The sequence below is a fragment of the Leiobunum rupestre genome, chromosome 1 (genome assembly GCF_980474605.1).
Source record: "Leiobunum rupestre chromosome 1, qqLeiRupe1.1.hap1, whole genome shotgun sequence".
NCBI lineage: Eukaryota > Metazoa > Arthropoda > Arachnida > Opiliones > Sclerosomatidae > Leiobunum > Leiobunum rupestre.
Window position 1 is genome coordinate 71768766 of NC_143384.1, and position 24937 is coordinate 71793702.

Consider the following 24937-nt stretch of genomic DNA (forward strand, 5'->3'; position numbering starts at 1 on the left):
AAAGCGGTGAAGTGACCTCTTTTTTTTCTTTTTTAGATAGCATCGCTGCGCGGAGGAGACGGGTAGGTTTCTGTATTCGCGTCCGTAATTTTTTTCTCCATTGAAATTGGAAGTTTGTTGCCGGATTGTGTGCAAAGAAGCGTAGAAGTCCTAGGTACGTTTTAATCATATATACAATTAGATTAATTAGCACGATTATGTTACTTTAGTTAACTATGATGAAATATAGTCCAAAAAGTTTAGTTGTTATGGCTTCGTTAGCTTGTAACCGAGTCTCTTAAGGTAATTTAGCCTATTTAGGTCTGTTAAGCCTTGGTCGTTTTATTTCTGTCGACTGATGGTGGACATCTTTTACCCACCAATTTTGCGTGCGCTAAAAGCGCGATTCGGGAACTTCGTAAATTAGGCTTAGTAACAAGCCAAGTGTTAAGTTTTGTTTGAACTTTCATAGCAGGCGAATTTTAAACCAACCTCTACGTCGTTCGACTCTTTTCCATGGCTATAAATACAGAAATAGTATCTCAGTTATTTATAGGATGTTGTACCTTTTTGCTTCGTGTGTAAAAAAGTGTATCAGTCTATAAATATTACGCTATTAACTTGAATATCAAGAATCTAATTGAGATTTCTTACTAGTTTGCAGAGATTATTTACAAACTGCGCAAAATGAGACTTCCTCCCACAAATCAAAACGAATCGAAGCCAATGTTGCACTTAATGGAAAAGATACAAAGGTTTTAGAGGACCAATGGGGGATGAATCGTACATGACATTCCGCTTTTGGGACTTTGTGAGTAGTACTACTTTTTTTATTGAAGTAAGCCTGCATGATACCACTCGCTTGGGTGTTTATTTTTCTATCTTCACTATCGTTTGTAGAAAAATTACCATTGGTTAAAAAAATGTACCTTTACGCTCTTATGACAGGTGTTAAGAGTTTCATTGCTCACGATAATATTGTACTATCAAAGCGTCAGAAACATGTGCTTAAAGTTCCCGTAATGCTGCTTTACTCATAGACACTCACTATTTATTTATATACCCCGTACCATAGATGAATACATAGACATTCGTTATCTTTATTTGTATACCCCGGGAATATAACCTCTGGTATTTGGTGTGGAACACCAACGTTTGCAGCTCTGGCCGCTCTTGCCTTAGGCTTTAAAAATGTTTGGCGCCACTGTACAGGGAAATTTGAAAAATTGAAGGGGTCTGCCATAAAGATTGCTCTGCAGGTTATATTCCCTTAATGTGTTTTGAGGGAAGTAATTTAAGTCTAGAACTACCATTTTCCCCTATTCATGGGCCAAAAAATATATTACTTTGCAAAAGATTATTAATTAATTTAACCCTTGTTTGTTTTAAATATTGGTATTAAAACTAGAACCATTTTTTTGCAATTGAAAATTAACTTATATTTATGTTTACTGTACAGTTTTAAAGAAGCCAGGGAAATTAACCTAATGTACATGTTATTTAAATTTCAATAAACGAGAGTTAGTTAAAAGTTAAATAACCTTTTTCCGACTTAGTACTAATTTATTTAATACACATAACATTTTAAACAAAATTTAAAAGATAAATGATACTAAATATTAAAAACATTTAACCAAAATTTAACTGTCCCCTAAGCCTATTACGGTAATTATAGTGTAGACTTTTTCTAGTTTGGGTATCCTTAAAATCGAGTATATACTATCTGATTCACCCTTGAAAAAAAAAACACAAATATTTTACTATATTTGCATTTTTATCTTTATGTCATGATATCGCAAAAAATAGCCTATAAAAATATAACCGCAGAGTCATTTACTAGAAGAAATTGGGTACAAACAATGCGAAAGTAGAAAAAGTGAAATTTATATCACGTCAAAACTAAAGTTATAATCATTGAAATTGCCTAACATTATAGCTATGCAACTTCCCCCGTCACCTGCGGCTACTTTGAAATTAACGATCCCGAGCCGCCCTCGCTGCTAAAGCCGTTTTCATTTGATTTGAGTACTTTTAAATGAAAGACGCGCTGTTCTACCGTGTCATTTTTATCTGAGCGTGGTTCCGGTAGTTTAAGAATTCCCGCCATTTTATTAATTGTTACCGGGACCGCTGTTAAACGTTTACTATGCCATGTGAAGAAGCGTAAGAGTGGTGGAAAAAAGTACAATGTGGTGCAAGGAAAGGACAGTTTGTGAGAGATTATTCCGTCGAGAAATGGACAGTTTGTGAGAGGTTATTCCGTCGAGAAAAGGACAGTTTGAGAGATTATTCCGTCGAGAAAAGGACAGTTTGAGAGAGATTATTCCGTCGAGAAAAGGACAGTTTGTAAGAGATTATTCCTTTGAGAAAAGGACAGTGTTGAGAGGTTATACCACCCTAATAGGACAATTTGAGAGAGATAATTCCGTCGAGAAAAGGACAGTTTGAGAGATATTATTCCGTCGAGAAAAGGACAGTTTCTGAGATATTATTCCTTTGAGAAAAGGACAGTGTTGAGAGGTTATTCCGTCGAGAAAAGGACAGTTTGAGAGATTATTCCGTCGAGAAAAGGACAGTTTGAGAGATATTATTCCGTCGAGAAAAGGACGGTTTGTGAGAGATTATTCCTTTGAGAAAAGGACAGTGTTGAGAGGTTATACCACCCTAATAGGACAATTTCAGAGAGGTTATTCCGTCGAGAAAAGGACAGTTTGAGAGATTATTCCGTCGAGAAAAGGACAGTTCGAGAGAGATTATTCCGTCGAGAAAAGGACAATTTGTGAGAGATTATTCCTTTGAGAAAAGGACAGTGTTGAGAGGTTATACCACCCTAATAGGACAATTTGAGAGAGATTATTCCGTCGAGAAAAGGACAGTTTGAGAGATTATTCCGTCGAGAAAAGGACAGTTTGAGAGACGTTATTCCGTCGAGAAAAGGACAGTTTCTAAGAATTCCTTTGAGAAAAGGACAGTGTTGAGAGGTTATACCACCCTAATTGGACAATTTGAGAGAGATTATTCCGTCGAGAAAAGGACAGTTTGTGAGAGATTATTCCTTTGAGAAAAGGACAGTGTTGAGAGGTTATACCACCGTAATAGGACAATTTGAGAGAGGTTATTCCGTCGAGAAAAGGACAGTTTGAGAGGTTATTCCGTCGAGAAAAGGACAGTTTGAGAGAGATTATTCCGTCGAGAAAAGGACAGTTTCTGAGAGATTATTCCTTTGAGAAAAGGACAGTTTGTGAGAGATAATTCCTTTGAGAAAAGGACAGTGTTGAGAGGTTATACCACCCTAATTGGACAATTTGAGAGAGATTATTCCGTCGAGAAAAGGACAGTTTGTGAGAGATTATTCCTTTGAGAAAAGGACAGTTTGTGAGAGATTATTCCTTTGAGAAAAGGACAGTGTTGAGAGGTTATACCACCGTAATAGGACAATTTGAGAGAGGTTATTCCGTCGAGAAAAGGACAGTTTGAGAGATTATTCCGTCGAGAAAAGGACAGTTTGAGAGATTATTCCGTCGAGAAAAGGACAGTTTGAGAGAGATTATTCCGTCGAGAAAAGGACAGTTTGTGAGAGATTATTCCTTTGAGAAAAGGACAGTGTTGAGAGGTTATACCACCCTAATTGGACAATTTGAGAGAGGTTATTCCGTCGAGAAAAGGACAGTTTGAGAGAGATTATTCCGTCGAGAAATGGACAGTTTGAGAGAGGTTATTCCGTCGAGAAATGGACAGTTTGTGTAAATTATTCCGTCGAGAAAAGGACAGTTTGAGAGCAGTGGCGTAGCTGAGAACTCAGAGGCCCCCCTGCAAAAACTTCTATGAGGCCCCCCTTTTTAATTTTTTTTTATGGTTAGCGGGCCCTGCGGACCATCAGCTACGCCACTGTTTGAGAGAGGTTATTCCGTCGAGAAAACGACAGTTTGACAGATATTATACGGTCCAAAAAATAGGACAGTTTGAAAGAACATTTACGGTGAACCAAAAAGGAACTCGACAGTTTCTTCTGGGAACTTGAAATAACCTGTAGATCTTTATCTGTTTAATTAACAAAATTACTAATGGCTTTAAATAAATTCCGCAAACGAAAAATGTCAGAGTAAATAAATACGCCGTGTTGATCTAAAATAAAGGCATTATCGTAAATAAATTATCTCAATTAACCGCTTTTACGAATCAGAAAATTGACGATTGATTTTTCGGAAATATTTTTCCGGATCGGTTGAATTAAAAGATTTTTGACGTACGTTTATAGCCACGCCTACATTATTGAAGGTAGTTGTTTACCGCCCACATTCAAAACAAAAATCGGGTCTCTTCTCGAGCAAAGGCTTAGAATAATTACGATTTTCATCCTTTTTCTAAAATGATTGTGTTTTCAACCCGTAAAAAATTTGCTTTCTTTTATTTTGGGCTCGAGAATAAAAGTTCCTATTTTTAGAAAAACTGCCTGACACTGTTGCTTCGCTGTCTGCCCTCCCCACTCTTCTGCAACACGTTTGCCAGACCTCGATTCTATGTTGTATCAAAATGCGTCTTTTAGGAGGTGCCGCTCCCTGGCGATCGTTTTGCGAAACTCCGGGAAAATGTACGAGTGGAAGGGAGGGGGGTTATTTTTATTTCCGAACTTTCGTCGGTGGGTCGCCGAAAAGGGGGCCTTTTGATGCAGGGGCATACTAAAATAGATCTATTTTATTCCTCCCCAATCCTACCCTTATTATATATTTCCTCCTCTTTGGAATCGTCTGGTCCATTCTAAAGGGCTTACTTTTCTGACCCCAGTGGCCTGGTATTTCTATTGTCCAAAACGATAACTTTTATAATTTTCAGCTACTTTTAAAATCGCGATTTTTAGAGAGGGTTAAGCTTTAGGTTTAAACGTGTTTGTTTTATTTTCCGAACTAGGCCTACTAGACGATCTAAATGCGTTTTTTTTTTTCGAAAATAATTTTTTCGCGTCGGGAGTCCGTCAGAACTGGTTTTCTTATCTCGCTCGGGACAGGTTACGTTGGGCGGAGAGCTTTAATTCACTCTTTTATCCGGAAGGGGCGCTGTCTAAGTTCCCCATAGTTTTGTTCCTGTTTCTTTTTTATCGTTTCTGTTATGGGGTTATGACTGGCGCTCGGTTTTTTCCTATAAGCTTTGTTCTTTAATAAACAAGTTCGTCTCGATTCGCTGCGTTTATCGTTTCAAGTGGTTTTTTTCTTTTTTTTCTTCACATTATTGCGCGGGTTCGGCCACTTACTTTAAAACAGGGGGAAAATACTTGTTTTTATTAAGTCGGAGACCTCTAGTGAGGAGCTACGGCGAAACGCGGAGAAAAAGATTAAATTTCTAAGCGTAAAAGTGCAAAATATAGTTTTAATATTTTCGCTGTATATCTGACGGTTGTAATCACCCGACTACCGTTAATTGATTTCCCAATCTAGCAACAACAAAGTCGCCGCTGTATTCTAATTGAAAGTGTCTGCTTAAATCGATAAACGTTTAATAGGCTTTAGTTTCGTTTAGTGAAAAATAAAAGTCACGTCGCGAGTGCGACTATAAAGATAAAACGAGAATGCTGCGGTACTCATTTTAACCTTTCCAAACAGCGGGGAGGGGTGGAAAAGGTGGGGTAATTGTAACGTTACACCATCTATCGGTTGGAAATAAAGTTTATCCTCCTCTTCATGCCAAACAGTGTATAAAACACAAAGATTTGAAGACGCTATCAGGGGCTAGCTGTCCTATCCCCCTCCTTTGAATTATCTGTGTGTTGTTTGTTCGGAAACGATTTCGCGTTCTCCATCTCGCCAAACCAACGGAAAGCTTCGGAAACAGGGTTATAACACGTACACTGTTTGCCATAGGCCGAGTCAAGCGAGAGGACCAGTCTAAATGTTGGGAGGGGTAAAGTGTCTGGAGAACTCGAGTACCGGGACTCGGAATCCGAAGCGCCCATCATAGCACAGTCTATTTCTCAGTTCCCCCCTCCCTTATCGCGAGTCCCGCGACGTCGCTTTGGCTTTTATATCCTGGCTTTCTCCGTTTGTAGGCTGCGCCCCCTCTTTCCTATTTTACTTCCCTCCCTCCCCGCTTTTACGAAGAGCTATTCGTTCTACCATCCCCCCTCTCCGTTTGCGCGCGCGGTTCGGCTATCCGGTACTACTTTTCAGTTAAGAATAAAGGGGGTAAATACGCGTTTTCAAGCTAATGGAGAATCAACGCTATCCCTCGCTTACCCAATCACTGCCAGGTAACGCCATCCATCGGCGCTAGAACGAAGCGCGAAGGAAATTTTCTGCTTCTATAAAATGCCGACCCTCCCCACCTCCCATTTCTCTCCTCTCTTAAGGGCGCCTTTATAAAGGTTAAACGGCTATTCGTTAATGTTTACGTCGTTTCTTTCTCGATAGGGAAAATATAGTACGTTTCATGTAGGAACGCTCCCCCGTTTCGTTGCGAAGGAGCGTACGACGGCGAAAAGTGTGACATGACCAAGTGATCAGCGGGGAAAGGTTATTTTGGTACAGTATTTAAATCGATCGGTTGTCATCTCGACGTCTAGAGGTAGACGCATTTTCCCAAATTTTCTCGGCCGATGCGCGCGTCGAAGCTCCTCGAGTTTTTGAGTAGACGCCAAATCAGACGACAAAAACATTCCACTTATTTATTTTTTCTTTTTTACTAAACGTTCTTTTTTAAATAATTTTGTGTTATAAATAAACTCTTATTTAAGTGCGAAAAATGAATAATTAACGAAAATTATATAACTTGTTGGTTATGTCTTCTTAAGCCTTGGTGGTCTCGGGTTATTTTTCCGTCCCCCTATCGGTTATTCGCGAATAAGCGTAGTAGAGGTTTGATTTAGGAGTCCGACCAATCGCTTTAAAGCAGACCTCGCCGTGACAATCTAATGGAAATAGCCACCAAACCTAAATATGACAAAATATTGTAAACAAACACTTTTGAAAATTCGCTACCATTTTGCCTCAGTAAGGAGGGGGTTGAAAATCGTGATAAATTTTTAGTAGGTCGTCGGAGGGGTGTAAAAAAAACCAAACTCAATGTAGGTGTATAAAATACCCGGTTGGTTAGCCACCTGATAGCGTTTTTGAAAGCGGAAAGCCACAGCGGTTTTTTTACCTAACAATCCCCTTTTTTTGTAAGTTAACATCCCCCTTTTTTACATGAAAAAAGCTCCCGACTATCACGTGATTTTTAACATACGTCACGACTTTTTGGATTAGCCTTTATAGCTTTGCTTTAACATTATTTCGTGACGTATTTTAAAAATCAAAGGGGGGAGAGTAAATTGTGTTTTTTTTAAAAGCTACGCTTGTCCCCGCTAGGAGAAGATAAATAGGTACGTGTTTAATAAAGGGGAGGGGGGACTTTTTGTTGCGAAATATGTAACAGGTAGATGTATGGTTTATTTATACGGAAATGTTTGTAGTTGACGAAATTCGCTCCTAATGTATTTTGTTTCTAAATATTGAATTATTTTTGTAAGCTGGCTTCAATTTATATGTTTATCGGTACTGGTGAACAATAATAATCAAGGCCAACAATTACGAGTCATGCTTAAACAAATTCATACATAAAAAATAACATTTTTTAATTGTTCAGTAAGGTAAGGCTTTAGATAAAAACTCTTGTGATATAGCGTCATTCATAAAACGAGTCGCTGAAAATATTCGAATTAACTTTATGGGCGATCCCCGTGTCTTTGACAAGACGAAAGGCAACCCGAGAGGGGGGTAGTAAGCATAGGTTGCTAGTGAGGAAAGAGGGGGATGAGAGATAAAATTGGTCTATCGGCGTAGGAGGGGTAAGCATTTAAGGGGGACGAAATAACCCAAGCGTTGGGCAGAGTTTGGAAAGCGTTAAAGGGTAGGGTACAGTCTGTACGGCTTACGCGTAAGCTAAGCCATGGCTTTGGTAATAGACGTAACGTGGTGGGGGGGGGGGTAAACTAGTATGCGAGGGGAGGGCAAGCAACGCAAAACCGGAGAGAGAAGTTGGGAACTCTCGCGATTTTCTCCTAGCTGCATCGCTGGCAAATCTAGTCGTCGCCCATTTATGTTAAGGGCTGCTATGGCGTATTTTCGCCATCCAATTTTATCCGTGGAGCTTTTAAAAATTAGTTAAAACAACCCTAGAAATGGCGTCGTGCGGTGAATTGATACCAAATGATAGATTAGCCTCGCCAGTACCGTTGAAATATGCTACAGCAGTTTAGCGGTATTTTCGGTTCGGTTTTTCGTACCAATCCGCCGCCGTGAAGAACAGTATGAAGTTTTGAAGAAGAAAAAACCTTCCGCGCCGTCAAAAGACGCGAAAAAATTGTGTACTCCAGCCTTGCTCGTGGACGCACTGTTGGTGCAATTATTAATTTAATTTACCAATGAAAAAACCCAATCAATCTGTGATATAAATCCTAACTTGTGAAACTGAACTAAACAAATTATATATAAAACTACGTCTTCCGTTTTTTCCATAAAAAAGGTTTAAAAAATATTTTTGTTTTTCAACTCCTCCAATCACCGCTTGTGTACCGTAAAGTAAATAACTTCGTGTTTGTTTACGTTTTTCCTTCGTGTTTTTTGTTGTTGTATAACAAACTGTGGTTGGACAAAAAAGTTCGTTAGGGAAACTTAAACGCGGAATATTTTGGGACTACTCTTATCTAGTCTAAATTTCGTAATTATTTTCTAAGTTCGATTCCCCGCCCCCTCCACCTATCGAATTTGCAAAGGATTTAAACTAAAAAACTGAGGTGAGCACTTCTATAGTTCATACGTTAAGGTACGTAATTAAGTGTTATGTTTTTAAAGGGGGTGAACCACATTTTTCTTACGTTTTCGTTGGATTTTTTCCTTAATTTTAAACGATTTTTTCTTAACTCCTAAGATTTTAATGTATAACGAAAAATTATAAAATTTTTATACATTTAACTTAATTTCATAAGTTACTTAGGCCTATTTTTTTAAGAATGTGAAAACTGTCAAAAGACATTTTTCCATAATAAGTTAAAATATTACATTTTATTTTCTCAGTCGTAACTAATCGAGGGGGTAGTCACTTTCGTAATCAGGTGTACAAATAGCGGGAAATATTTTAAGAAAATCAGGGGGAATCGACCAATGATTGATTTCCCCTGATCAGTAATCAGGTGTACAAAGATTTTACGAGTGACTAACCCCTCGTAATTAGTTTAATCATATTTAACTTTTTAATGAAAAAGTAAATGAAAATTAGTTAATAAATAGTAGTTGATAGAAATAATAAAAGTATACAGGAAAAATCTTGATACAATAATAATAATAATAATAATAATATTGATCATTGAATTCAGACTACAAGGTTATCTGGACAAGTTGCGAGGCAACTTTTAGGCCACGCCAAATCGTCTTTAGAAATGAGTAAAATATTTGACTGCTTTGATGTAGAAAACCATTAGCTTAGTCGTGATTTATGGAAACTGATTATAATGAGGTTTTACATGACTTTTTCGATTTATGAAAGCCTAAAAAATGTAAAAGTTAGTTCAAACTCGTAAAATATATTTTGATTTAGTCTTAATTAGCTTATAACGCAAGATTTACTTGGTTTTAATTTAAATTATTTAAAATTTACGGAAATTAAACCTTTCAAATTGAATCTAGTTAATTAACCCCAGTATATTTATATTTCAAAACATAGGGACAACGTGTACGAGTGTAGATGTAGCTTTATTCTGCACAGACTGCTTACGAAAAGTTTCGTCTTCACCCTACGCGTTTTCTGGCGCTGGCGAAATCAATCATTTTATATGAAATAGTCAAATGTAATTAATAATAAAATTCTAAAATATTATTTTCCGATTGTTACAGGCAACCAAGTTTCTTCCCAAAGGAACAAATTTGAAAAGGTAAGCCAACATTATTTTAGTTTGTTGATAGTAGGGGGTTTTATTTTTGAAAATCCTACACGGCTTATAGCGGCTTATAGAAAGTTGCCATTTTTGCACATATACGGGGCGGGTCATATTGAAAGCTCCATCATTTAACCTCACACCGTTAGATAAGGGGCGGAATTGAAGTGACGTAGTAAACAGTAGTATTTTCAAAATAAAGATTTAAACGTTTTTGATATAATTTAGTATTTTCAAAATAAAGATTTAAACGTTTTTGATATAATTTAGTATTTTCAAAATAAAGATTTAAACGTTTTTGATATAATTTAGTATTTTCAAAATAAAGATTTAAACGTTTTTGATATAATTTAGTATTTTCAAAATAAAGATTTAAACGTTTTTGATATAATTTAGTATTTTCAAAATAAAGATTTAAACGTTTTTGATATAATTTAGTATTTTCAAAATAAAGATTTAAACGTTTTTGATGTAATTTAAAATCTTTAAATGTTGGTTTAATTTTTTCTCTAAATTGGTGCTACAAAATCGCAGCCACAAGCGGACCATTTATAAGGTTAATAGAAAATTTGAAATTTGGTTTCCCTGTTTATCCCATTTTTATAATTTATTCTCGAAGTTTGTCTGCGATTACGCGCAATATCTTGTAGAAAAAAGAAAAATATTTAAGCCAATCATTTTAACTACTGACAATATCACCTGTCCACTTAGGGACCATGTGAAACAAAAAAAAACCATCTTTTGGTTAAATGTATATTGTACTTAAGCACCATATTTCCCCATAGTAACAAAGAAACAGGTGTTCAAGCATTTTAAGACAAGTTTTTACTATATTTTATTTTTTAAATAATATTTTCTGCTCTGGGCTACCTTTTATTAAATAGTAGGTGGGAAAGTTTAATAGCGAGCAGGTGTACTAAAGACAGCCCTCCCTTTACGAAAAAACTACAAACTTGTTTTTAAATTTAAAAAATAAAAGACAGACTGGATTGTTTAACCTCAGTTTTAGCTAGAAAATGAACTTAATAATCTTAAGTAAAAATTTTTCATTCAATATTTCATCAATGAAATTTTGAAAAATATTAAACATGGTTTCTTGTAGATAACCATTTCTTAGATTACCACAATGTTTTCTTTCGTTTTACAAGAGATAAAACTTTTTCTCTAATTTATTTGTAGTACAGTTTTGGGTACCGTTATATTATTCTCGTAACTAGAATAATTTAACCCGTGTAATTTTACGGAAATTTGTGTTTTAGATTGAAAGAATTGTACAACCTTTATTTAGGGCTCATATCTAACCTTGAAAAAAAATGACACGTTTCTAGATTTTGCCAATATCAATTGATTTTCATTTAGTTGTGAAAATCAGTTTAAGATTAAAATCTTTATGGCGAAAATGAAATGCCACTGGTAACATGAATCTAAATAATTTTAAGAATAAAATTCTATTTTATCAAGGTATAAAATGTGGTACTTTCGTTAGAGCTTATAGGTTAGTAAATATCTACAATTTTCTATCCGTTAAACCTAGGAGCAACAAACAGCACCCCACGCAAGGAGAACGCAACCCGTTAAAAGTCGTGCATTTTCTTTCGTACATGTTTCATTGGTTAGACGCTTTAGCGCCTGCTGCCGTCGGAAGGGGAAAATTCCGAAATTTTCTTCCCCCTGCCCGTAAAACGTTCAGCATAAAGGCTCGTCCAATGAAATTTGTACACAACACTGTGTTAGCGTGTTTAAAGGCTAGCCGCGTTCTCCTTGTGTTTGTGGCTCCTAGGTTAAACATTTGCAATGGTGAACCCTCATTTTAAGCTCTTCATAAATGAATGCACAGTGTAGTGAGTTTAACATCGCGACGGTGGGAAACTGAAGGCAAATTAAGCGGTTAAGTTTCATGGGTTCCTGGCTGAATGAGACTCTCACCCTCTTTTCTTTTTTTTTTCGTTTTAATCTCTGTCGCCGCTAACAGGATATGAAAACTGTGGAGGAAACTGGGATCAGCTAGTTTTGTGGGCCGAAACAATATACGCGCCAAGAGAAAGGGAAACCGCGAGATTTCAACGTTTTTCGTCGTTATATTCCTCGAACCCAAACCAACCACCAATTAACAAAACTCAATCTCTCTCTCTCAACACACAAATACACCATACATATATAAATTCTTCCTTTGGTCCAGGATCGCTGCGGCTGCTAATTATTCTGTGCTCTGAGTCTACTAGTACCTTTTGGGGAACCGGGACCAAGCTACGTCCCTGGTGCTACGTGCTAACTCCCGTCCCCCTACATTTTTTAGGATCTGTGATATCTAGCTCAAGCTTCGTTGGTGTGCAGGGTACAACAAAAAAAAACAAAAAACAGCAAACGAAATCATTATCTCCTCTATCAAATAGTATACGCGATAACTACAAATTTTTAACTCTTCGAAAAAAAATTAAAGTGAAATTTGCCCTCGAACAATATTTTGTGACATCCTATCAAAAAGCGATATTTTTAAGGATTGTCCGATTATGAAACTGAGGTTGATATTAGCTCACTCCACTTCGTAAATTTACGCGTAAATACTACAATAAAAATACATCATTCAAACCTTAACACGCTCACCGAACCTTTTTTTTGGGGGAAAAGAAAATATAAAACCAAAAAGTGATATTAAAAAGTTTTAAACATTTTTTCTTTCGCGCGGTTTCTCAAGACAAAAAAAAACTTAAATAAACTGTACGCGCGGTATTGCGCGCTAATAAGTTCGCGTGAACTGCTCTTCCATGCTAAGCCAGAGAAACTACCATGGCACGGGCGACGTATCTGGATTAGTCCGGGTTCCAAACTCAGCCGCTGCCACCGGATTTTCCGGTACCAATACAATTAGTCAGGACGTAAATTTGGACAATACTCCCTCCTCCGATTGTTGGACGGACTTTGAAAACAACGGCGTGGTCATTAAGCCAATAAGCCTACTGACCAGAAACGCTGGTAATAAAAATAATAACGTTATTAGTAATAATAATAATAGCAACCGTCTGTATACTCGCAACGACTTCGTATCCACAGGGGCCAAAGCGGTTTTGGGAAGCAACGCTTCAACGACCAAAACACAACCAGAACTTACTACTCACGTCGTTGCGAGTAGCACCGGCAGCCGTTTGAATAATAATAACAATTACAACGCTGCGGATGACGACGACGACATAGCCGCTTCGTTTCAGCAGCTACAACAGATTACTTGTCCAATCGTCTTACAAGATATGCAACTTGGTAGTCTGGCCAATGGCGGACACCTAATCAACAGTATCAACAAGTCCAATAACAGCGCCATGTCGCAGAAAGGCGGTGATAGTATGAAAGGATGGGGTAGCCCCCATTCCCCCAACGGAAACGGTCACTTTGACCACTTCTCTTCCAACTTCAGTGCTCAAAATCCTTCCAGTAATGGTGGCTCCAAACCCGTTTTGGGCAACAACAAAGACGGCCCACAACAGAGTGGTAGTAATTATATGGGTTGGCCGAGCTCCTCGGGCAGCTCGTCGTCCAGCGTCAAGAGTTGGAACATTCCAAATGGAGGGAATGGTATCCAATCCGCAACTTCCTCCAACAAGTACGGCGGCAGCGGTGATGATACCTCCTCCTACGAAGGGCTGATCGGAGCCACGGGTGGATCGGACACTCCGCCCAGTAGCGGTGAAAACAGCCATGATGCCAAAATGCGAAGTTCGTCCTCCAGCTGGGGGATGCTACCCCCTCCACCCAGAATGGGGCTTCTTGGCGGTGGTGAAACCTCTCTCAACAACAACAGCGGCAGTTGGGGAGCCCCTCCACCGCCCAGTACCGCGACCAGTGGCTGGAATGGCGGGAATAGTGCCAATAATAACCAATGGGGAAATGGTGGTGGAAGACAAAATAGTGGGGGCTCAGTTGATCCATCGAATAACGCCAACCAAGGTAATCTCTCATTTAAGTTTTTTTTAAGCTTAATTAGGTGTTAGCTATGATTGTAATGTTTAAGAAAACTAACGTTTGAATACTATTTAGTATAATTTGACACAACACCTATGCTTTAATTTATAAACAAATGCTTTGTGGTAACATAATAATATTTAGGCTCAACTGATTGTTATTTTTGTTATTTTTTGTCGTGTTAATGAGGTTATTGTGTGAGTAATTGATCAATATTAATCAAGTATTTATTATTTAAAATTATCCAATCGAAATTTTGTTTGAATATTTTTTAATAACTTGAGTTTTAAAGTGGCATAAGAAAATTGCTGACTTAAGCTTATTTGCGTTGGTCCTCAGGGTTGTCATCCCCGAAGCACAATACTTGGGCACAAGCTGCTGGCAAGGGACTAACTGGTACTGGTCCAACAAGTCACATGGGCTCAGTTAGTAATGGCAACATCAGTGGGTCACAAAATGAACCAGTTACGACTCCCAGCACCAAAAAGCCGGCTGATGATCACGTCAGCGAAATCAAGATGGCAGCTGCCTTCAGTGATGGTTGGGGCCAGTTGGTAAGTAACGCATATCATTACCCTTTAAAGGGTTTTTGGATGGGTAGAAAAGAGTCACTAATTGATGACACCACTTTTCTGTACAGAATGTGAACCAGGATTCTGGTTGGGATGTACCTCCATCTCCTCAAGCCAGTCCAAAAGAAAACAATAGTTCCATGTGGCGTGCCCCAGCCAACACTGGTACGGAAATCTGGGAGAATAACATTCGACAACGCAACAAGGGTGGATCCTCAGGCAACGGGGGCTCAGGCAACTCCGGCTCGAACCCAGCCCAGCCTTGGGGTCATCACACTCCAACCACCCACATTGGCGGAACCTGGGGTGAAGAAGAGGACACAAGTAACATGTGGACAGGTGTTCCTCAAGGGGTCAACAATTCAGCCAATAACAATAACAATGGTTCCAATGGCGGAAACAACAATGGATGGGGTAGCTCTGGCGATTCAGCGCCCAACCCAAACATGTGGGGAAATGGCGGCGGAGGTGGTAATGGTGGTGGTGGCGGAGGCGGAGGAGTTGGAGGAAGAGCGGATGACAGGGCGGATCGCTATAACTCTAGTGGCAACGAAAACAAACATCAATGGGGAAACTCTGCAGGTGCTCCAACATCATCCTGGTGCGAACCAGGTAACACGAAGGAAGACCCAAGATATAGCAACCCAATCCCTAAGAGTTTAGCTGTAGGAATAGTTCCAGAGTCTCGTCTTGTTGCAGAATGTAATACTGGACCAGATCCTGGCACTTCTGTCTGGGGTGCTCCTCAGCCAAATAAGGGCAGCAATGGTATGGGCGGTGGAGGGGGCATGAACCCAAGTCATGGCTGGGGACAGTCCAACATGAACAGTAATCCCAACGTAGGAATGAACAGTGGTATGAACAGTGGTATGAACAGTGGTATGAACAGTGGTATGAACAGTGGTATGAACAGTGGTATGAACAGTGGTATGAACAGTGGTATGAACAATGGTATGAACAGTGGAGGCGGCGTTGGCAACAATCCTGGTGGTATGAGTGGTGGTGTCAATAAAGGCAATGTCAAGGAAGGACAACAAGGCCCTCCTTCTGGCTGGGAGGAACCCAGTCCTCCCCTACCACGCCGTCCAATCACCAATTTTGATGATGGGACATCTCTCTGGGGCAATCCTAACCGACAGATCAAAGTGTCCCACTGGAAAGAGATGCCCACTAACAAGCCCAATCAAATGGGTGGAAATGGAATGCCCGGTAACGGACCTCAAGGCAACATGAACATGGGAAATGTTGGAATGCCTCCTGGTAACGGTGGTGGAAACTCCATGGGTGATGGGAACCAAACAATGCCCCCTACAGGTCCAGGTATGATAAGGCTGCCGTCCAATACTGGGGGCCCTAACAAAATGGAAATGGGCCCCTGGAACAAAGCCCCTCGCATTGGGTGTGGACCAGGAACCTGGACCGATTTGCCACCTCATCGAGACTCACCTGGACCAGGAAAATGGGATGATCCTCATACTCCAAATCAGATGAAAGGCATGCCTGGTACGCCAACTACTCCTGGAAGTTGGGGTGAACCGGGAAGTCCTCTCCCTCCTTATTGGGGTGCTAAACCAAAGAACCCGGCTACCAGCTGGAGTGAAGGTCAAATTGACACAAGCACCTGGAGTGGACCTGCCAAACAGGTTGGTGTGAGTTTGAATTTTATCATCTCTGGCTATTGTGATTTGTTGTCCTCATTAGCGACTTTTAAAAATAGTGGAGTCAGAAACCCTAGCGACGGCTAACTCAAAATAAAAGTCACCTTTGACTTAGCTGTAGTATAATAACTGACTCTTAAGCTTCCTAGATTTTGAATTTCTAATATTTATCATTTTGTCTTTTTCGGAATATCAGGGAGGAAAGCCTCTTAGTAAAGAGCTAATATGGGCTAGCAAACAATTCCGTCTCTTGACTGAAATCGGATTTAAGGTAGGTTTGTGAATTAAACAAAGAGAAGTCGCTACTAAGCTAGCATGTTTTCTACCAATTACAGAAAGATGATGTTGAAAATGCGCTTAGAATGTGTAACATGAACTTTGACGAAGCTTTAGGTATGTTTAAAAAAATAATTCTTCTTCATAAGTTCAACTTCACTGTAATGCCACCTGATTTGTTGTTTTTTGTCACAGTTGAATTGGATGCGACTTGTGAAAGGGAATCACCTCCGGGATTTTTGGATTTGGATGGACTGGATTCGCGAATGAACAAAGGTCGCGTAATTGGAAACGACGTGTCTGACCGGATGCACCCCAATTTTGTTGGTACTGGTTACCACAATAATAATTGTGACGTACCTGGCGGTCCGGGAGGATACCAAGGACCACAAGTAATGGCCGCCGCTTTCAATAACATGCAGGGATACAAAACACAGCTTAAGGTAGTTCATTCAAAGAAAAAATCCCAAATATATCTGCAATGTCTCTAAGTCTAAATGGACGTCTTTTTATTTCGCTGAATAGATATTTTATGCCTTATTTGCTATGAATTACTTAGCATGTTTTAAAGATTTATAGCTATATCCAGCTACTCGTTGTATATTGTTGTTCAGTAATAAGCTTAGCAGTCCATTGCAATTCCTGTTACTTATCAAATTTGTGTTTTGGAAGTCTTTTTGATTTGGTTTTGAAATGAGTATTTTAGCTTCCATAAAATATTGATTTTATTTAATTCAATGTTACATTACATTTAATTTGGAATGCTGGACGGCTGTGTCAGTATCCTCTGTATTGATTTTTTTGTCTTAGGTTTTTTATAGACTAGCATAGCAAAGCAAAAGATTTGTTCTTAGTAGTAGCTTAAGATAGGTTGTTGCCTCTTGCGTTTTTGAGCTTTTGAGAATGAGAGAAGTCACTTTTCAGTTGACGTTAGTTTTTACAACATTAGCTTCACTATTATGCAAAGATAACTTAGTTCAGGGTTGTCAGGCAATTTGAATATGGGTATTAAAGTCAGGGAATTATAAAATTAGTCTAAAAGTCAGGGAATTTTAAAAATTAGTCTAAAGGGGAATTTAAAATATTAGTCTAAAAATCAGGTAATTTAATTTCGGTTGCAAATAGGAAACTTACTAAAATAAAGGTTAAAAAATAAATCTTCGCACAAAATAAGTCAGGGAAAATCTCAGGAGATTGTCAGGGAAAAACCTGGAAAAGTCAGGGAATTTAATTGTAAAAAAACTGGCAACCCTGTTGTTTTACTTTTAATTAAAATTAAAGATTTGATTTTTAATGCTTTTAGGTTAATCTAATTAATTTTTCAATTTTAGGTGTTGCAATATTGTAAACACTGATAAAATTATCCAATATTTAGATCCAATTTTAGCTATTATATCTACTGTATAGAAAAACAACACTCATTCAAAAACATAACTATAATAAAATGTCTAAAATGTCATTGTCAAATGCTCAATCGCTTCTTTTAGGGTTTAGAATAGCTAATTAAGAGCAAAACTATCTTTTGTTTTTGCTCTGTGTTTAAAGAAACGTTACCCTCTTCTATTTATGAAAAACTTTTAACTATTTCAATTTTGTTGGATCACAAAAACAGAACTCTGGCTTGAACAGCAATACTCCTACTAGTCTACTTAGCAACCCTGCTGCCGCCATGAGTGGAGGACAGGGCTCTAGTCTTAATATCAACAACAGTATTACTAATCTCAACAATCTGACGCCCGCCATGATTCAAAAAATCGCCCAACATCAACAGCAACAGCAACAACAGACTGCTCAGAACTTAGCACAATCCTTCAGTTCAGTAAGTTCCAGCAAGAATCCATTGTTGTTTCCCAATGCACTGTGTAATTTTTGTGTATCTTGGAAATTGGAAATAATTAAAAATTTGTTTTTATTTTTCAAACACAGGCTCAAAGTCTTAACCCTAATCAACCTGGTCGATTAAACCAACAGAATTTTCCTTCGGCAGCTCAGCTCCGCCATCTAGTTCAACAAATCCAAATGGCAGTGCAAGCTGGCCATTTAAATCCTCAGGTATGTTTTGCATTTTGAAGAAATTAAAAATTTTTATAGATAATTTTTTTGTCAACTCTTCTTGAAAAAACAATATTATTAATTTTCCTAATTTTGTGTAACCTGAAGTGAAGTGGTATAGTTAAGAGCATTCGATACTATTGACTTTCTTATCAAAAACCGTGTTACAAGTCTTGATAATGCAAATATGGAATTTAGTGTAATCTAGGAGCCGTTAGGCGTTCTGTCGTTGAAAGGGGAAAATCTTGAAATTGTCTTCCCCCTTTCTGTAAAACATCCAGCGTAAAGGCTCATCCAATGAATGTTGTACACAACACGGCATTAGCGTGTTTAAAGACTGTTCTCCTTGTGTGGCGCTGGTGTGGTTGTTGCTCCTATGTGTAATATACCTGTGCAGGCATTTAATGACCTAACTACTGAAATATGTTGCTCAATTGAAAAGATGAAAATTATCTACATAAAATTTTCTATTGCTCATACAAGCAATCTTTTTTAGCGAACAAAATTAGAAAGTTATACCTGAAGCTATCAAATTCTTTATTTTACATAGCAGAAAAATATAAAATTTAACAAATTCTGAGGTAATCATATAGCTTCGTTTCTATATGAAGAAAAGTATTACCTTCATACCTCTATTCCTTTTGTATTTTCACTCTCTATTCATCATAACTAACATAGTAGCGCACACTAATATTTTTTGTATTGTGCATTAGTTGAAACACTTATAAGTAGTTTTTGTTATGTAATATTATTTTATAGGTACACAAAACAGTTAACAAATATTAAAGTTTTTAAAGTCCATATCAAAGGTGGAACACACAGATTTTTTTCTAAAACCTGTCTTACCCACACCTGAGTTTCTGACCTGTCCAACCTGGTATTTTTCCCCAATTATCCACTTGCAGGCTATATAACCTGTAGACGCTCTAACTTGGAAATTACTTGCAAAAATACACCAATAAAGAATGGGAAATTGATAACTTAAGTTGTCAAAATAATATGATTTACCCAACCTGCATTTGCAGCTTGTTTGGCCTGTGTGCGTAGTACGTAGAGTTCCCTACTTGTGGTATAATTAAGCACATGGATTTCCAAATAAAAATTGGGCTTTACAAGGCAGAAAAATCTCATCAAACTGGGTTTCTCAGATAAATTTCAATTTAACAACTTAACTGAACATTTAATTTAGTGACAATATTTCAATTTAGAAAAGGTGCCTCTATTTTTAAATAAGAACAAACTACACACTTTTTATGTAATTAGTTTAATTATTCCTTAGTCTTCATTTTGTGTTTTTTGGGTAACCCTTGACAAATTTCTGGCCAGACAACAGCCCTTGGCCTACCCACGAGCATGCCGGGGTTTTGCGTGTCATTTGTGTTAACCATTATCAATCTAAAAAGTGATAATTCACCCTCAGATTCTCAATCAACCACTGGCTCCTACAACATTGCTGTTATTGTACCAGTTGTTGCAACAGATCAAAGCTCTTCACCAACTGCAGCAACAGCAAGTCTATCAGACTCAGCACCTCAGTAAAGGAGGAGGAGGGGGTGGTGGGGGTTCAGGGGGACCCGGTGGTCCTGGAAACCCCTCCCCTTTGCAAGTGGTTAATGTCCAAATCACTCAGACTAAGCAGCGCATAGTCAATTATCAGAATCAAATAGCTGCTCAGCAAGCTCTCTTTCTCAAGCAACAAGTTGAGCCCATGAATGTAAGTACAATTTATTTTGTGCCATTTGTGATGCATGAAATCATAATGAATGTATGACCCGTTTGGGGCAACCAATGATTTCTATTATGTAACGAAATTATAAATCAAGGTATTTTTACAAGTGGAATTTAAGCGCTTAACAATTCGAAAATACTGAATTATTGTGTTTTGTATTTCTCTTCATTGGTAGATATCACAACTAAATTATCTAGTTGAGTGTTTTCCCACAACGCATTCTAGGTTGTAATTTAAATAAATGTCAAAACAGATTTTAGTAGTAGGTATTGTATTATACAGTAATCAAAGGCATATATATATTGGTGTTGGGCTTTTGTGGAAATTTTTTGACAAGAAAAGCACATGCTAATTCCGGCCATGTGTGTCCCTTGTTTGGCATGGTATACACAGAATCACCTGCCTCACCAAGGAGGAGGGGGTCAGCATATGTCTGGTCTGCACTCTGGCCAGCCTGATCTGTTTAAGCCCAATATTGAGCCAATGCAAGAGCTTCCTATCGACATGCGCAACATGACCATCAAAGAGCCGTCGCCCTCTTCCGCTTCCTCCGTTCCTACTTCGCGTCTCAGTCAATGGAAAATGTCCTCGATGGGAGAGAAGGAGGGCGGCATGGTTCCAGGGGGACCTGGAGGTGCCAACCACCCCACCAATATGGCAGGAGGAGGAAATAGACCCCCGGGTCACAACGCCAATGGCAGCAACTCAAACTCTGGACCGAACAACTCCAACTCTGCCTCCGATTTCAGCCGCGCCCCTGGTTCGATCTCAAAATCGGGCAATGCCTCGAGTGGTGCCATCTCGTCGAGTAGTTCACATTCCAACCAGAATAGTCTGCACCCCCTGTTGACTCAGGGTGACAGCGCCTGGTCTAGTCTACCTCCGAGCCAAGGCGATGCTGGAGGAGGATGGCCTGATTCGAACAATTCCCAAAACCAAGGTGGCAGTGGCAACAATGTTGAACGGCAATCAGCTGGCAACAACAATGGCAGCAATGATCGCAATGCTGTAAATTCCGGAAACTCCTCCCAACCCGGAAATGGCGGTAATAGCATGAACGCAAGCAGTGTTGGAGGAGGAAACTACAATTCTAGTGACGCCAAAGACAATAATACTTCCGCCGGCAATAACGGCAATGGATCTGGAAACCAAGGTCAAACCGCTTACAATATTACTGATCTGGTCCCAGAATTTGAACCGGGAAAACCCTGGAAGGGAAACTCTCAGATGAAAAATGTGGAGGATGACCCTCACATCACACCCGGCTCCATCACTCAAAGCCCCTTCTCACTGAACACTATTAAAGAACCCGAATTGTTCAACTGGAGCGCTGTCACTTCAAAAAGTAGCCCTGTGTCAACTACTAACAGTGGAGGAGATAGCATAGTCTCATCTTTAACTGCCTCACTCACCTCAAGTACTTGGGCTTTCACGCCGCCTACTACCTCACTTCAAAGGTAAGTTATACCTTGATAAAGTTTTACATTAAACTGAGAATAGCTTAAAATGGGAGATTTTTAACTTGTTCACAGCCAAACCAGTTCAGGAAGTAAACAAAGTAACTCCAAGTCCAACTGGAACTCTGTGAATGAATCTACCGATTTGTGGGGTGGTGGCAATGTTTCCAAAACTAGAGGCCCTCCTCCTGGACTTTCTGGGCAAGGAAAGAATATGGGTGATCCATGGAATAGTGGTGGCACTCACGCTACTCCTGGTGCAGGAGGTCGCCATAGCTGGGGATCTGATAATAGATCTGCTGGAGTTTCACCCGGTAAGTTTCCACACACGAGTAGACATGTGAAAGTGAAGCTCCTTCAGAGCGTTTGATTGGATTATGTTTTATTATTTGTAGGTTGGGATAGACAAAACAGTTCAAATTTTCTTGTCTTGCGTAATCTTACACCTCAGGTAATTATCTAATTGATGTGATCATTTTATTTTAATGCCTGAAACTGTTACTTAGTATTTAGTTTGTTAATTCCTAATAATAATAATAAACTAAAAAATAATTAAATTTAAGATTTTGTTAGTTTTATGAATGTGATCATTCTACCATAAATGTCAAATTATATCTTTACACTTTCTAAGATCTGGGCCTATATAATCATTTTTAAGCTAATAATGAGATGGGAATTTGTCACTGATTCTATCCACAAAATGAGATTTAACCAGCGTGATAAATTACTTGTAATAAGGACTTGGCAGCATGATTCCCTTTTATTAGTAATTTTACTATACTACTACAAAACCAATAATAGGTATTAAAATTATTACGATCACCATCGCAATAAGCCCCTCCCATCACCCCAACTGAGGCCAAATACAGTGATATTCCTGGTAGAAATAAATACATCCATGGTATAGGCCATTTACTAAGCTTCAGAGAACTAATTTTCATGAACTTTTGTGTGTTACTAGATTGATGGTTCCACATTGAAAACCCTGTGTGTTCAGCATGGGCCCTTGCAGCTTTTCCATTTGTTCCTTAACCAAGGTCACGGGATAGCTTTAGTCCGCTATTCCTCTCGTGAAGAGGCCGCCAAAGCTCAGTCGGCTCTGAATAATTGCATTTTGGGCAACACCACTATCATGGTTGACGTCCCCACCGAATCAGAAGTCGCCCAATACTTGCAAATTGCCAATGGCGGCGGGCCTAATGGCCAGGGGGGCATGTCGAGCAATCAAGGAGTCACTTCCGGCGTCACCGGTAGCTGGCCCAATTCTCAAAGTCATTCGACTTCCTCGTCATCTGCTGTAGTTGGAAACCAAGCCATCACTCCTGGATTTCGTGGCAGCAACTCTGGTTCCAACTCGTCTTTCCAGTTCGGAGGAGTTCAGGGTAGCAACGGTCCTGTCGGTACCGGCAAAATGGATAAGCCTATTTGGAATTCCCGCCCAGCCACGTTGAATATGCAAAGCAATCATTTGTGGTCTTACCCCGGGTCAGCCAGTAGTCTCTGGGGCTCACCCGCCACTACCCTCTTGGAGCACCATGACCAAGGCTCTCAAAGTTCGCTCAATTCGTTCTTGCCCGAAGATTTACTGGGTGGAGAATCTAATTAGAGAATATTAAGATGATATTTTTCAGATTTAAAACAAATGGACGGTAGATATGGTTATTTAAGAATACCAAAATATTACTATTATTACAGATGGAAATGAACTTTTTCCAAAATGAAATAAGCTAATCATTCCCATATTAAAATGAAATTAACCAAAAAGCTTTTTGTTTGTTTTATTTGTGATGAAAAGTTCTTAATTATTTTTAATTGAGCTATAGAAGTTGGAAAAAAATGTATTTGCATAAATGTTGTTGAAAGTTTTTCGCTCCCCAAAATCATTTAACAAAATGGTGCGTAAAATTTAAAACTGGTAGTCAAAAAAAAATGATTTTGCTTATTTTTGTGTTTGGTTTTTTAAAATAAAAACATTAATAAAAACTGATGGAATGGAAGAAAAATTGCAGAGAAAAACAGATTGAATATGGAATGGCAAATTTCTACAAAAATAACGACCACCCACATCCGGTTTACTTTTCAATAATAAATTGAAAGATTTGATTTTCTTTACCTTGCTTTACCATCACGGCTACTCTACAATACACTAAAACGTCCAAAAAATGTTTTTGTTTACATTTCGCAAAGTTTGTGCATTTTTCGCTTTTTCTAAGAAAAAAGTTTAGAAAACAAACATGGGGACATATTGTGCTAACCTGGGTTTGAGCTTCCTCGTGTCTTTAGATAAAATTGACCCTTGACGCTTAAATATGTAACTTCCCCAACAAAAAGTCACGAAAAAACAACGCTGGTTTTTGTTTTTTAAAATAGACAGTTCAACAATGAATTGCTGATTTGTTATTAAAACAATTCGCCTACTTTTTGTACCTAAAGACAATTAAAAAGGGTGACAACTTTTTATAATAGTAAAAAGGTTAAAAGAATTTGTAAAAAACGTAGAGCCAACTTATTTTGACAAAATGCAAAGGCTCAATGTTTTCACTACAAATCTTACCACCCTTGGATGACAAATTTTCAACAGCCAACAGCGAAGAAGGCCAATGGATAGTAGGACGATATTAAGTGAACTAGTGTTTTTTCCACTCGAGTCTTAACGGAAAATAACACGTATATGAAAGATAAACAAAAATAATCTGCCAGAATTATCAGTGATAGTGATATTACTGTTTTTAAGTTACTTTATTTTTAAGGTGAAAAATTGATAAATATTCCGTATTCCGTAAATGTGCAAAATGAACTAATGAAAATATTATCACTTATGCCTATATATAACAAAAAATCCAAAGAATATATTTAGCACAGCCAATATAAATATTTCTTGAGAGTTCGCAGAAATCTTGAGGAAAAATTTGAAATAACGACATTGTGATATAATATTATAAGTATATATATAAAAACATAACCAAACAGTTGTTACTGTTTTTACGAAGACAATGTTATTAATTCTTCCATTACATAAAAAATAAAAAATGACTATTTTAAGGTGTTTACCAAATGCCTTTAATGGTTAAAAAAAATGGGTTATTTAAAAAAAGTGAAACGACGTGGAAAACACATTGGAGAAGTGTACCCCCCTCCCTATTGTACGTTCGTGTGATATTTTTTACACAAATACAAAAATATTTCGTGTAGAAAGTTTTAAACGGGGAAAACACACGCTTTCTACAACGATTTAATCAGAATTGCCTCACCTGAAAACTAGTCCTTCGGGATTAAACAAAAAACTGTTCAAATATAAACAAAAAAAAAACAAATCCAATGGAACTTTTTGATGATAAAAAGGATAAAAAATATGCTCA

General features: G+C 38.2%; 1 protein-coding gene across 6 annotated transcripts; it reads left to right on the forward strand.

Moving 5' to 3' along the window:
• Positions 1–16: 16 nt before the first annotated feature.
• LOC149966273 (protein Gawky-like) lies at positions 17–24937 on the forward strand. Of its 6 annotated transcripts, XM_090181502.1 has the most exons (17): positions 17–154; positions 637–790; positions 9840–9877; positions 11853–12853; positions 12932–13819; positions 14174–14388; positions 14475–16055; positions 16261–16335; positions 16400–16457; positions 16536–16783; positions 17953–18159; positions 18267–18392; positions 19813–20106; positions 20515–21578; positions 21654–21892; positions 21974–22029; positions 22540–24937. In XM_090181502.1, the coding sequence occupies exons 4-17, from the start codon at positions 12646–12648 to the stop codon at positions 23182–23184; spliced, it is 5904 nt and encodes a 1967-aa protein (XP_090037628.1). In that variant the 5' UTR covers positions 17–154; positions 637–790; positions 9840–9877; positions 11853–12645; the 3' UTR covers positions 23185–24937. The 6 variants fall into 6 exon arrangements, with proteins under 6 accessions (XP_090037628.1, XP_090037596.1, XP_090037586.1 ...); XM_090181470.1 differs by having other exon boundaries at positions 637–817; positions 11853–13819; XM_090181460.1 differs by having other exon boundaries at positions 11853–13819.